Source organism: Telmatherina bonti, assembly GCF_933228915.1.
Source record: "Telmatherina bonti genome assembly, chromosome: 7".
NCBI lineage: Eukaryota > Metazoa > Chordata > Actinopteri > Atheriniformes > Telmatherinidae > Telmatherina > Telmatherina bonti.
In genome coordinates, this window is record NC_136625.1 from 32,802,546 (window position 1) to 32,817,525 (window position 14,980).

General features: G+C 45.3%; 1 protein-coding gene across 1 annotated transcript in view; it reads right to left on the reverse strand.

Moving 5' to 3' along the window:
- The window catches only part of LOC306758603 (3',5'-cyclic-AMP phosphodiesterase 4B-like), a 60,200-nt gene that overhangs the window by 32,570 nt on the left and 12,650 nt on the right, over positions 1–14,980 (reverse strand). Inside the window, exons 3-6 of the mRNA XM_079243931.1 lie at positions 8,797–8,991; positions 8,681–8,717; positions 3,532–3,602; positions 2,161–2,210 (exon numbers count right to left, since the gene is read on the reverse strand). Of these exons, the coding sequence (XP_079100057.1) occupies positions 2,161–2,210; positions 3,532–3,602; positions 8,681–8,717; positions 8,797–8,991 (353 nt within the window). The remainder of the gene's footprint in view (positions 1–2,160; positions 2,211–3,531; positions 3,603–8,680; positions 8,718–8,796; positions 8,992–14,980) is intronic.

Below are 14,980 nucleotides of genomic sequence, written 5' to 3' on the forward strand. Positions count from 1 at the left end.
TTGTCGCTACATAAAACAAGTTTCAGCTTGAAATGAGATCAAGTTATCGTGACAACGAGCGTGGGGGATTTTTAGATTGCAGTCATAAAACCATAACGCAGAAGCAGTGTGTAAATCCCAAATACACCCCTGCAGCTTTCAGTCAGCAGCAGCTACACTGCAAAAACTCTGCCTTAAAAAAACAAGAAAAAAATATACAAAAATTAGGTAAATGTTGCTTAAAATAAGATAAATTATCTGCCAACAGAACAAGAAAACTTGGCTTGTTAAGACTTCCCAAAACAAGTAAAAATACTCTTAAAACAAGAGGAATTTTCTGGCATAAAAACTAAGAATTATCTTACCTTTAAAGAAATAAGCATATGTGTACTCAGTTTAATATTTTTAATCTGACTTAGATTTCAATTTTTTTGCAGTGCTGCTAATTAAATGCATTAATGCGAACCCGCCTGTAAAAGCTGCCATCTTCTAATCTATTCTATTCTCCAGTCATTTAGCAGACGCTTTTATCCAAAGTGACTTACATGTGTCAGGTGTGTTCATACGACGCCGAGGAGGAAAGACATCAGCAGGGATCTCAGACAAGCAGCTGTTGATGCTCATTACTCTGTGAGGAGTTATCAGACAGCTAATCGGAGAGAGGAGGAATATTGTCTGCATGTGGAAAATCTAACTTTATTTATAAAGCACTTTTCATGCAGAACAAAGTGCTTCTCATTAAAAGTTCTTTCATCTTAAAAATAAACAAGAAATCAGACTCCCAAGTTTATGCCAATCAAATTAAAGCACGAGCACACACACACACACACACAACTCTCATGAATACACACAAACTAAATGTACAGGACCCCACCCCTCGACACTCTAAAACAGCTGTGCCCAAGTCCAGTCCTGGAGATCTACCATCCTGCAACCTTTAGATGCAACCCCTGTCCAATTCCTCTCTGCATGTCATTCAGCTCTGCAGAGGCCTGGAGAAGGGTTGCACCTAAAAACAGCAGGATGGTAGATCTCAAATCAATCAAATCAAATCAGATCAGAGATACTTTATTCATCCCCGAGGGGAAATTGAAATCTCGAGGAACGGACTTGGGCACCCCTGCTCTAAAACAAGAAAAACAACACTACAAACAGACACGTCTCGGCACTGATGAACCGGAGGAATCAATAAACATAGGGGTCCATCCACCCGTTACAAAAAAAAAGTCGTCACCATGGTAACCACGCAGATCAGAGCAGACTGGGTCCACACACAACCGTAGGGCTGTAGGTGCGGGGCCAGGACTACCCACACAAGGAGAACCAGTGTGGCCGTGGTTCTCGTTACAAAGACACCCCACCAGGAAAGATCTGGAGTGGCAAAAAGTAAATAATTACACTCAATACAGCCAACAGTCTTTCTAGGAATGGATGTCCCGTCAAGTTCAGAGCCTGTCACGTCAGACAGACTGAAAAAGTGTGTCGCATTCTACAGGCCTCAGCTCGCATGTTGAACATGCTAGTTTGACACTTTGGCTTCATTGTTGCAGCAGAAAGTCTCCTCTGACGTTGCGCTGCTGCATGTGAACAAACTGCAACTTTTGGAACTATTTCTTTTAGACAGACAAGCTAAGAGTGATGTCTGACAATAATACGCAGCAGCATCATCATAAAAGCCTCATCGCAGCTGCTGAGCCCTCCCCTGGACATGGACGCCGTGGAGTCATTGTGTTGACTCTGCACACGAGGCCGTCTGTCTGGCAGCTAACCCTGGGCTCAGATTGCTTCCAGCAGTGATCTCAAACACAGCAGCAAATCTTAAAACAGAGAGACTGAAGAGACTCGAAGTGTTGCAACGATCCTGGTTAAATCCAGACCTCAGGCTGACTGAAAAGCTGCGCATAACGCAAAGCTTACAAGCCTCAGAGATCTGAAGCAACGTTTGAAACAAGACGAAGACAAATTCCTGCACAGTGATGCGGGTTGGATAACGTCATGCAAAATTACTTCAACTTATTCCAGCTGAAGGTGGTTCTGCAAGTTACTTCATCATGAATGCACCCAGTTTGTCTTCAGTTTAGCTTCAACATTATTAAATAAATAAAGCACCATCTGCACGAGGATGTACAGAGCTCCTCTTTTCATATTTTGATGCAACATTTGGCTCTTATGCATACTCACCAGAAAGGCAAACTTTAGTAACACAGGGTTGATTTGCAGCAGGAGACCTTCTGCAAGAGAGAAAGACGACAGAATCAACGGAGGACTGAGCAGCTGGATCTGAATGAGCACTAAAAGAGTTTTTATTAGATTAGGGAAGTAGCTGCGTAACCTCTGGAAGAAAACATGACTGCAGGGCCGCTGCTAGCCAACAGCTAACAACTCAGCGGTACCTGCTGACCTTTATTTGTTACATTTCTTATAGTTCACATTTTGCACTTACATTTGATGAACTGTTACGTCAGTAAAGATGGGTTAAGTTAATTTGTTTACTTTTAGAATAAATGATCTATAAAGCATAAGCATTGCAGGAAATAACTAATACTTATTGATGGAGAAAATGACTTTTCTGTGCAGATTTCAGACAAACAGAACATGTTTGTCTGTGAGAAGCTGTTCTTGTTCCTGTGAGCTTTATCTGTTCTAGTCTTTAAACATGATACGTGTGTCCGTATCGGTTTTAATCTTCATAAACAAATTTTAAAAGAGAAAAAAAAGGGAACCCTGATGTGAAACAAATGGGTTTTGTTTGGTTTTTTTTTTTTTAAGTCTGATTTGCTTTAAACAAACGAACAGATGCTCTCTCAGCTCTGCAGACTGGTCGCAGGCGTTCACTGATCCTTCTCTCTGGCGTTGGACTGACTCAGCATCCAGACTGACGATGAACCCAAAGACCCGGAAACGGGATCAGAGGAAGCCTCCATCAGAAACCATCTCTTCCAGTTAAAACAAACATGGCTGCTTTGTTCATTCATGGTAAATCTGCTGCTTGGTGGCAAAAAAACACTTTGGGTAGTTGAATCTATACATCAGAGCTGCTGTCCTGCAGGTTTTAGATGTTTCCCTGCTGCAAAACCGGAATCAAATGAAAGCTGTCTAACAGCTTGGGGTGTTAATAACAACCTGTCTCAGCGCCCAGGGCCTGTGTTTGCCGTGTGCATGTTGTATCAGACTACAGGAAGACATATTTATTCTGCATCAGCCAGTGATCCATTCATCTGAATTATGCACGTTGCAGCAGAAAAACATCTGAAACCAGCAGCCGTACACATCTGGAGTTGGTAGTCTGTGTTATACGTGGTTTCCTTGTCATGAGGTCACGGCTCTAAAACATATTCGATGAGTTGGCGCCCCCTAGTGAGATATGTTGGAACATGATTACTTGCACCTGAATAACCAGATTTTCCAATAAAAGTCGATTTAAATAAACACAGAAATTAAAAATGATGGAAATAAAACTCTTAAAGAAATAAATAAATAAACACTTTGAAATAAAACAAAACAAGTTTTAGGATATATTGTTATTATTATTGTTATTATAATCTGACTTACTTATTAGACGCACACTGTACATTTGTCAAGGTGGTGAAATTGTTCCTGACAGTCCGGAGGCTCACCAAAACCTTAAAAACATGAAAATAAGATGAGTAAATAAAGTACACACAACATTTAAAATGTTCAAGTAAATCACTGTGCTTAAGGGTGGCTGTCCTGCAGGTTTTTCATGTATCCCTGCTCCAACACACCTGGCTCACATTAAATGCATCCAATGAAGTTCTGCAAAGACTGATTAGTTTGAATCAGGTGTGTTGGAGCAGGGATACACGGAAAACCTGCAGGCTCCCAAGGACCGGAGCTGGGCGCCCTTTACTCCATCCATCCATCCATCCATCTTCTGCCGCTTATCCGGGGTCGGGTCGCGGGGGCAGCAGCCTAAGCAGGGAAGCCCAGACTTCCCTCTCCCCAGCCACATTTGCCAACTCTGCGGGGGGGATCCCGAGGCGTTCCCAGGCCAGCCGAGAGATGTAATCCCTCCAGCGTGTCCTGGGTCTTCCCCGGGGTCTCCTCCCAGAGGGACGTGCCTGGAACACCTCACCAGGGAGGCGTCCAGGAGGCATCCTGACCAGATGCCTGAGCCACCTCAACTGGTTCCTCTCGATGCGAAGGAGCAGCGGCTCTACTCTGAGCCCCTCCCGGATGACTGAGCTCCTCACCTTATCTCTAAGGGAGAGCCCGGCCACCCTGCGGAGGAAACTCATTTCAGCCGCCTGTATACGAGATCTCGTTCTTTCGGTCACGACCCACAGCTCATGACCATAGGTGAGGGTAGGAACGTAGATCGACTGGTAAATCGAGAGCTTCACCTTCTGGCTCAGCTCCTTCTTCACCACGACAGACCGGCGCAGAGTCCGCATTACTGCAGACGCCGCACCGATCCGTCTGTCGATCTCGCGCTCCATCCTTCCCTCACTCGTGAACAAGACCCCGAGATATTTAAACTCCTCCACTTGAGGCAGGACCTGACCCCCGACCCGGAGAGGGCAAACCACCCTATTCCGGCTGAGGACCATGGTCTCAGATTTTGAGGTGCTGATTCTCATCCCAGCCGCTTCACACTCGGCCGCGAATCGCTCAAGCGAGAGCTGGAGATCACGACCAGATGAAGCCAACAGGACCACGTCATCCGCAAAAAGCAGGGACCCAATCCTGAGGCCACCAAGTCGGATCCCCTCAACACCTCGGCTGCGCCTAGAAATTCTGTCCATATAAGTTATGAACAGAATCGGTGATAAAGGGCAGCCTTGGCGGAGTACAACCCTCACCGGAAACGAATCCGACTTACTACCGGCAATGCGGACCAAGCTCTGACACCTGTCGTACAGGGACCGGACAGCTCGTACAAGGGGGTCCGGTACCCCATACTCCTGGAGTACCCCCCACAGGAGCCCCCGGGGGACACGGTCGAATGCCTTCTCCAGGTCCACAAAGCACATGTAGACTGGTTGGGCAAACTCCCATGCCCCCCCCAGGACCCCAGAGAGGGTATAGAGCTGGTCCACTGTTCCGCGACCAGGACGAAAACCACACTGCTCCTCCTCAATCCGGGATTTGACTATCCGGCGGACCCTCCTCTCCAGGACCCCTGAATAGACCTTACCAGGGAGGCTGAGGAGTGTGATTCCCCTGTAATTGGAACACACCCTCCAGTCCCCCTTCTTAAAAAGGGGGACCACCACCCCAGTCTGCCAATCCAGCGGTACTGCCCCCGATGTCCACGCGATGCTGCAGAGGCGTGTCAGCCAGGACAGCCCCACAGCATCCAGAGCCTTAAGGAACTCCGGGCGGATCTCATCCACCCCCGGGGCCTTGCCGCCAAGGAGCTTTTTGACCACCTCAGCGACTTCAGCCCCAGAGATAGGAGAGTCCACCCCTGAGTCCACCAGCTCTGCTCCCTCATGGGAAGACGTGTTGGTAGGATTGAGGAGGTCTTCGAAGTATTCCCTCCACCGACCCACTACGTCCCGAGTTGAGGTCAGCAGCTCCCCACCTCCACTGTACACAGTATTGATGGAGCACTGCTTCCCCCCCCTGAGCCGCCGGATGGTGGACCAGAATCTCCTCGAAGCCGTCCGGAAGTCTTTCTCCATGGCCTCGCCGAACTCCTCCCATGCCCGAATTTTTGCCTCGGCAACAGCCGAAGCCGCATGCCGCTTAGCCCGCCGGTACCCATCAGCTGCCTCCAGAGTCCCACAGGCCAAGAAGGCCCGATAGGACTCCTTCTTCAGCTTGACGGCATCCCTCACTGCTGGTGTCCAGCAACGAGTCCTGGGATTACCGCCACGACAGGCACCAACGACCTTGCAGCCACAGCTCCGGCTGGCCGCCTCAGCAATAGAGGCACGGAACACAGCCCATTCGGACTCAATGTCCCCCGCCTCACTCGGGACATGTTCGAAGCTCTGCTGAAGGTGGGAGTTGAAGCTCGCTCTGACAGGGGACTCAGCCAGACGTTCCCAGCAGACCCTCACAACACGTTTGGGCCTGCCAGCTCTGACCGGCTTCCTCCCCCACCATCTGAGCCAACTCACCACCAGGTGGTGATCAGTTGACAGCTCCGCCCCCCTCTTCACCCGAGTGTCCAAGGCATGTGGCTGCAGGTCCGACGATATGACTACAAAGTCGATCATTGAACTGCGGCCCAGGGAATCCTGATGCCAGGTGTACATATGGACACTCTTATGCTGGAACATGGTGTTCGTTATAGACAATCCATGACGAGCACAGAAGTCCAATAACAAAATACCATTTGGGTTCAGAGGGGGGGGACCATGCCTCCCAATCACTCCCCTCCAGGTCTCACTGTCATTGCCCACGTGAGCATTGAAGTCCCCCAGCAGAACAATGGAGTCCCCAGAAGGAGCACCCTCCAGCACTCCCTCCAATGACTCCAGAAAGGGTGGGTACTCTGAACTGCTGTTCGGTGCATAAGCACAGACAACAGTCAGGACCCGTCCCCCCACCCGGAGGCGGAGGGAAACTACCCTTTCATCCACCGGGGTAAACCCCAACGTGCAGGCACCAAGCTGGGGGCTGATGAGAATGCCCACATCTGCTCGGCGCCTCTCACCATGAGCAACTCCAGAGTGGAAGAAGGTCCAGCCCCTCTCGAGGGTACTGGTTCCAGAGCCCAGGCCATGCGTCGAGGTGAGTCCAACTATATCTAGTCGGAACCGCTCAACCTCGCGCACAAGCTCAGGCTCCTTCCCCACCAGAGAGGTGACGTTCCACGTCCCTAGAGCCAGCTTCTGCAACCGGGGATCGGACCGCCAGGGTCCCCGCCCCTTGCTGCCGCCCAGCTCACATTGCACCCGACCCCTACGGCTCCTCCCGCAGATGGTGAGCCCACGGGAGGTGGGGCCCATGTAACCCTTTCGGGCTGAGCCCGACTGGGCCCCATGGGCGAAGGCCCGGCCACCAGACGCTCGCTCTCGTACCCCGCCTCCAGGCCTGGCTCCAGAGGGGGGTCCCGGTAACCCGCGTCCGGGCAAGGGAACATTCATGCCCAGGTTAGTCGTCATCATAGGGGTCTATGATGACGACTTTTACTTAAGATATTTTATACACTTCATAGCAGCTTGTTTGAGACATGCAAAGTGCAGCAGTGAAGGCTGCATCAGTTAAAGCAGTTTAATCATTCAGACATTGATCACTTTTCTCTTAATGTCTCCTTCAGTTTCATTTGGGTCTGAATGTAGGTGATGGAGGGAACTGAGGTGTGTTATTTTTTATGCACACAATACTCTAGATAATCATTACTCCACCAAACCCAACAGCAACAACCGTGCAGTGTCATTAACATTACACAACGTCAAAATGACTGCTACAAACTATCCAGTTTGGCCCACTGCTTCCACTGATCTGATGCAGATGCTGCAACAGTGCACAGCAAATTCTACTCTGATTCAAAGTAATTCACACTGGTCCTTTATTATAGTACAAATTACTTTATAAATTGCAAGTACTTTAGGAATATTGTTGTAAAAACAAAGAAAGGCACCTTAAATCTTATTAGGATTTAGAGTTAGAGTCCCAAAAATATCTTATCTGCATGCAATAAAGCTCATTTTTACTTAAGCAGAATTATCATTATTATTATTGTTTTATTTACTGTTATTATCATCATAATCCGTATCATCATCATCATTTCTACTGTTATATCAGTCATGGAAACAAAGTGAGTATTTTAAAAATATTATGCATGCGAACATAACTTGTGTTTAGATAAAGATATCCACTAATAATGCGTTTTAAAGTCTGTTCTTATTGTATATTCATGGTAGTCTTACATAAACTCATCTGAATCTGATAACTTTGTTTGTCTGTACCGTAGTGATGGAAATCTCTAACTTTACCTTAAAAAAACACCTGTATAACATCCCTCTATGGTTGCAGTTTGCTCATTACAAGTTGCTGTGCCATTAAAAGTTCATATGAAGCCATAAAAGCAGCTGCATGATGTTGAATAAAATGTTGTTGGTAGCAGTTAAACATTAACACTATATAACCAGAGACAGCAGAGGCTCCAGCCGCTGTTAAGTAATGGTTTCCTCTCCCTTGACTCAAACGAAGGGGGGAAATCAAAGTTATTGCAGGTAAAATCATGCAGGAGGAACTCTTGGACAACTGACTCCACAGCTGGTGTGATGTGGCTGCATTACTGGTGTTTCCTACTAGTGAAAAAATAAGTAAAACTTGTGAGAAATACAGCAAATCGTTTTAAAAAACGAGAACTGGATTAAGATGTTTGCACAGTTCTGTATAGTATCAGGTCCAACTGGGTCAGACTGGCAAAGCAAACCTGTGAGAGAAGCTCCAGGATGATCTAGAGACTGAACACACCGGATTAACGGGTCTGAAAAGGACCTTAGGGAGGAGGAACCCAGTTTGTTCTGTTTTCTCCTCATGTCTGAGCTCCATGTTTACACAAACTGGTTGTAGAGGGAACACTGAGATACTTCTGGATGTTTTTCTCAACTTATCTAGGTGGAATATGAACCATGTCGTACAGGCTGGTGGCCAGCAGGGGGCAGCAAGGTAAATCCTAAAACTTTCACTCTGCCCGGAGCTTTCCATTAATAAAACTCCTGAGACAAATGGGTTTTATTTATCCACCAGCCTGGTGTGTGCGATGAGCTCTCACCTGGGCAAATGGAGTCACAATCAAGTCCTCTCCATGCCTGACAGGGGACACAATGCAAACAGTTAGACACAGACAGGCGTCTGACGGGTGAACGTGCTGAAAAACCGATAACTCACAACTCTCCGACGATGGAGGAATTACGAGACAAGGACTTTGGCGATAGCTCATAGTCGCTGTCGGAGCGGTACAGGAAAGACTCTCTGCGCTGGCCGTGGCCCATTAGGTTGGGGTGTAGGACCAGACCTGAACCCGGAGACACCTGCGGGTCTGAGGGACTGCAGCAAAGCGATGGACCGTTCTCCACCTCGAAGCTGAAAAGGAAAACAGAGATCAATTATTATCGATTTAAAAATTTCATTTTCACACTAAGATGCTACAGATTGTGTAATATGTCCACAAATCCTGTTCAGGGCTGTGTAATCCCTGAACTGATGAGGCATAAGAACACAAATATCATCCTTATTAAACACATTTGCTTTGCTGCTCAGTGAGAAAAGACATTAAATGGCAGATCTAGTTATGAATTTTCAGCATGAACATAGCTCACGGAGCGCGATGAGCTCCTCGGGGCAGGATGTTTGTGTTTTATGAAGCTGACAGATGCACTCCGCCATCCCATCAACCGCTCAAGCAGCGGCTAAATCTGGAACAACCATCGTCTCCAATTGCTTTCAACCAATCTTTTTTTTTTTTTTTTTGTATTAATTTGTCTTTTGACTAATTTAATTTAAGGGTAAGCTCATTCCAAAAGGGAAAAACCAGCTGAATCTGTCCCGTATGAACACCCAATGCTTCTTTCAGGGCTTTCATCCTTATTGCAACATGAAAAACAAAGAAAATGGAGCCATAAGAGTGAAAGGTAAAAGTATGAAGCTTAAAATTGGACCCAGAGTTCATCTTACATGTACACAGATCGCAGCGTTTGCTGTCTGGCCTTGTGACCCCGGAGAAGAAAAGCTTTTGCGTTACCAGATGGGTTCAGAAGGTGAGACGTCAGCGAGTGGGAGGACCAACCGAAGCAACAAACCATTAAATAAAAACAAAACAAAGAAACCAGCTTGTAGCAGAAACAGGAACAAACACCCCCGTTTGCCCTTCTTTTAACCCCACCGCTGCAATTTCTGCCGCATGTGGGATTATCTGTGCACACGTCCCACTGAGACACCACTAAGTCCCACACCTCTGCCAGACACGCTGAGATTAATGTGATTTTTTTTTCCAAGTCGAATCCCAAACATTCAGGCTGGTGGGCGACGTCTGTGTCGGGGTTTGCGTCATCCAAATCCCTGCTTTCCACAACATTAACATGCTTTACTCTTAGAAATCTAATCTCTTAATCTGAGACGGGCAGGGAAGCAGTGATACATTTACACTAGTCCAAATTAGGGTCAAATTATTATATAATCTACAAACAAAGCTGTTTTTAAAGAGAGCAAGAAAGAAAACAACTCAGCAGAATGCAGTGTGAAAGTCACCTGGGAGCTTTGAGGTGGACTCTGTTGACCACTTCCTCACTGAAGTCAAAATGCCCAGCTCTGATCCGGGGGGACCGCCGAAACATTCTGCCCCTTTCACGCCTTCGCCCGTCCTCATCAAGCAACAGATTAAGACGGCGTTGCTGTGGTGGCTCACGCGGACAGACCTCCCCTCCCTCACGTAGGACGCAGCATACTGGAATAACGTCCACTTGGCAGAAGCCAACGCGCAGATCTGGGCTGGGACACTGGGAGTGGAACAGCAGCCGCTCTGTTTATCTGACCGCCTGTCCCTTCACTCCCACTATATTAAAACTCTCCAGATTAGTCCGTGTGTTCATCCCACCCGCCCCTCTCCCAGCCACCTAGGATGTTCTACAAAAGCAGAGGGGGTTTACAGTCAACCAAGGCGGGTAAATGGATGAAAAATCCAGATTTTTATACATTTGTAGATGGAGATATTATCACTAATGTAGTTTAAAACGGACAAGAATCTTGGGATGAGCTGTGTCTGCAGAGCATCTTTCCTTCTGCCAGATGCTGTCAGGTCACATCACATCTCCCGAAAACAGCATTCACCACGTCGTTCAGACAAATAACTCTTTGTTTACCATCACAGTTAAAATAACACAAGACAGAGAAGGTAAAGCCAAATACATCTAACTGTGAAGTGATACAGAGAACTGATGAGCTGGTTGGACGTAGGGCTGGGCGATATGACGATATATATAATTTCATATGAGGCTCTATCGTTCACGCCACGATAAGATGCTTTACAGCAGTATTAGACTAAGAAATAAGAAACACTTTACGTTTAACGCTGCAATATATTAACAAACATGGAGAAAGAAGGTAGCAGACGTGTTTCAGAGCAGGATAATTCACTAAAAGATGACCTGCCAACCCAAAATGGTGAGTTTGTTCCTAAAAGAGGGAAATTTCTGTTGCATGGATGCGGTTTGGATATAAAAAGACCGACGTGGAACTGACAACAGACTAGCTCACAGTACCAACAATGGACTTTGACACAACTAACTCATTTTATCACCTGTGCAGGAATCAGGATAAAGCATACAGAATAAAGAATAGAGTAAAGGAGCAAAATCTGCAAAAGCAGCGTCAAGTGGAGGCGAAAGCTCTTATAAAAACTCCAGACGCAAACAATGCAAAAAGTATTTACCCGTGGAACGTCATACGGCCATAGTTCCTGTATATGGAAGGAGATCACTGCTGCCGTTGCCAAGCACATCTGACATATAACTGATGCCTGACACAACATTACACAATTTTATATCGTTATGTATATCGGCATGGGGATAGAAAATGAGCTATATCAGGATATGAGATTTTGGTCATATCCTCCAGCCCTAGTTGGAGGAAAGAAAGCAGGATAAATGAAACTGAGACCAGTTCAGATGATGTAAGGAACCATTAACAGAATATTATTCTGAACATAAAACAATATCCATGTGCTGTTTCTGACAGAGACGTAAATATTGATGAAAAAGACTCCAAACAAGGTTAAAACTAGTTAGCCTGGGAGGTATCTGTAAGACTGAGGAAAACCAGAGTCTTAAGCTAATCGGAACAAATAAAATTCTTACATTTATGAACAATTATCATTTCAAACAAGTGAAAGCCAGTCAGGCAAACAAAATGTCAGAATGTAAACAAAAAGTACTGAAGTAGATTTCTTCGTGTTCTTTCCAGAAGACAATCTGTAATGCTCAGCTTGGACCTTTCACTCTTTCAGAGTTGGAAACATTTGTATGACGAAAATCTGTTTCAACACAGAAAAAAGGCATCACTGTTACAGAAAAGAGCCCGTCTAATTCACCATAAATAACACTGGAAGAGTGAAGATAAAGAAACTGGAAAAGCCGGCGCAGCCACACAGCTGGAAACCAGAAAACACACATTGGTTTAAACTTTGTTTAAACCGATGTGTGTTTAACTTTGTTATGTACATTTCAGTCTAATTTCTTTTAATATGCAACTCCAGGACAAGAAATAATCAAGCATTTTTCACAAAACCCTTCATTTATTTTGTATTGATCCTCTCAGATCAGCCTCTGCCAAAAATAGAGAAAGCTCCGCCCCATGTCCGGCCTCTTGTGTCTGATTGGTCAACTGCTAGGAAGCGTTATATTGAGCAGTGAAGGTGGGCGTGGCTTTCTTCTCATCAACGTGCACAACTTAGAGAAGATGACCAATCACTGAGTCAGTGAAGTAGAAAAAAACTCTCTAAAACCAATCATTTTCATCGTCATGGAAACTGAACAAAGAGAGTGCTGGAAAACTCAAACATGCGTTTAGGTGATAAAAGATTAAAAAAAAAAAAATGGCGCCACTCATGTCTGATGACACTATAAGGCTGTAGAAAGCTCAGAAAACTATAAGTAGCATCATAGAGACCCTTTAAACTGTATTTGTTAAAACACATATTTAGGTGCAATTGTATTTTCAACTTAGTTCAATATTATTTATTATTTGTTTAACTTTGTACGGGTAAGCCCCATGATGAAAAGGCTCTGGCAGACACACGGACAGGAAGTACCATGGGCCTGTACCAACGCAGCTCCCTCGGCGGGAAATCATTATTCCCGTTTCCTTAAATGTTTTCTTTTGATGTACAAGCTGGTTGTTTGCTTAGTCCTCCTGTTAGATCTTTGTTTTAATCATTTGTAGGTCCGTTTAGTTTCTGCGATGTTTCTTGAAGTTAGCGTGAATTGTGAGAGGTATGACTTTAGCGAGGTTTTGTTGGTTTGACTTCCTTAAAGTGTCATGATGTTTTCTCTGGGTGAAAGAAACCTGTTTATTCTGGGTTGTTAACATTTGACCAACTCGGTCAGAAATATCGTATATTTGAAATCATACATGGTTTCTTCTGCAGGTCATTGAACGGTGACGACTGATAATGATAGTGTGAGGTTGCTGCTTTTTGGTTTTAGTTATCGTCACTGAGTCGATCGTATCTGAACGACAAAACCTATCCATCAAAATGAGCTTGAGGCTAGGTCCTGTGATGGACTGGCGACCTGTCTGGGGTGTACGCTGCCTCTCACCCAAAGACTGTTGGGATAGGCTCCAGCTCCCTGGCGACCCTTCATTGGACTAAGCGGTTCGGATAATGAATGAATGAATGAATAAGCTCAAGACTTGTTTGGGATGTCTGGGATTTTATGTGCAATAAATGTACCGACCGAGAAGCTTCGGCAGGGCAGGTTGTGTAGGTGACTGGGTCTGGGTCCTTAAATGCCACGTATTGTAAACATTTTGGTACTTTCTCACTACCTTGACCAGCCATTTAACAAAACTATCCTCACATCGGCAACAATTCAGTAGTAGCAGCTGTCCGCTTCATGCGTTTCTGTGTCAACCACACCAATGTCAAATGTCCGACCAATCACATAAAATCTCTAGGGGCAACACGAGAAGATGAAAAGTTCTGCTTAGCTGTTGCGTCAACACCAAGCCACAAGTTGTCCAAAATCATGTCCGCGAGAACAAAATGTCACCTTGAAAATAGAGCTGGGCGATTAATCAGATTTTTATCTTGATTACGATCTGGGTTTCCAACGATCATGAAAATAAAAGGGTGTGATTATTTTTCTCTCTGCAGTTTCCTCTCCTGCTGTCTTCAGCTGCTAATCGAGCGTCTCTGGCGTTGCAGCGCTGTGCTGTAAACTCCTCCCACAGCCGCTTTGCTTTCATTCAGACACTGTTGCCAACTTGGCGACTTTCTCACTAAATCTGGCGACTTTTTTGTTAAAAGCGACTAGTGACAAATCTAACGACTTTTACTGGAGTTATTGGAGACTTTTCTGGTGTTTTGGCGACTGACTTGAAGACACATATAGTTCTGCAGTTACTGTAAGGAAGGAGCAGCGGGAGCCTCTCCCGTCCTAAAGCACTCCCAGGCGGCCAGTCTCAGTCGGCTCCGCCTGCAGGTCCATGTAGAATAACTGCAGTAGGTTGTGGAAGTTCACCTAAACATAGTTTATACCATTGTCACTGACAACTGGCTGCATTATTTTCCTATACATAGTTCGGAGTTAAATCACTATAATATCCCTCTGTTACGGGGCGTTACCATAGAAACGCGTTAACCAGCTGGTTCAGATCAGCCGTCTTTTAACAGATGAATGAGAGAAACGCGCTGCAGCCTGGGATAAACGTAAATCCAGGCCAACACGAAATAGTTCCTATATTTCAGTAAATGTTGTAGAAAAGAAATACAAATTTGTTATAAAATATTTACTGTATGGGACCATGGCATAAGCGGATTAAACAACTCATAACTGTGTGTTAGACGGCTATAAAGCCCGATGCCAGTCGAGAACACCACGACGTGTTGTTTAATCTTCACTTATATTTATCTATTCAGTTTACATCAGTATTTGCACTTTGTCAAGACAAAGCTTCATGTTATTTTTTTGTTTTCTAAAATATGTGGAAACCTGAAGACATTTTTTTAAAAGTCACGGTTTAATGTTTAAAAAAAAAAAAATCATGCTGTTAATGATAAAAGGATAATCGTGTTAAATAATTGAGATCTCAATTTCAGTAATAAATAATTGTGATTATAATTTTTGCCATAATCGAGCAGCCCTACTTGAAAAGAGAAGAAAGTTCTTGCTTCTGGTGGGTCATGTAACTGGTTCAACTCCAGCCAGTCGGTGGATGAGTTTCATACAGAGCATGATGGAGAATTCAGGAACACCACCAACACCCACCTTATTAATCACCCGCTTCTTTTATAATCTCCTACCAGAGATCTGCGACAGCCTGACCGAGTCTCCTGCTGGAAGGTGACTTAAATATT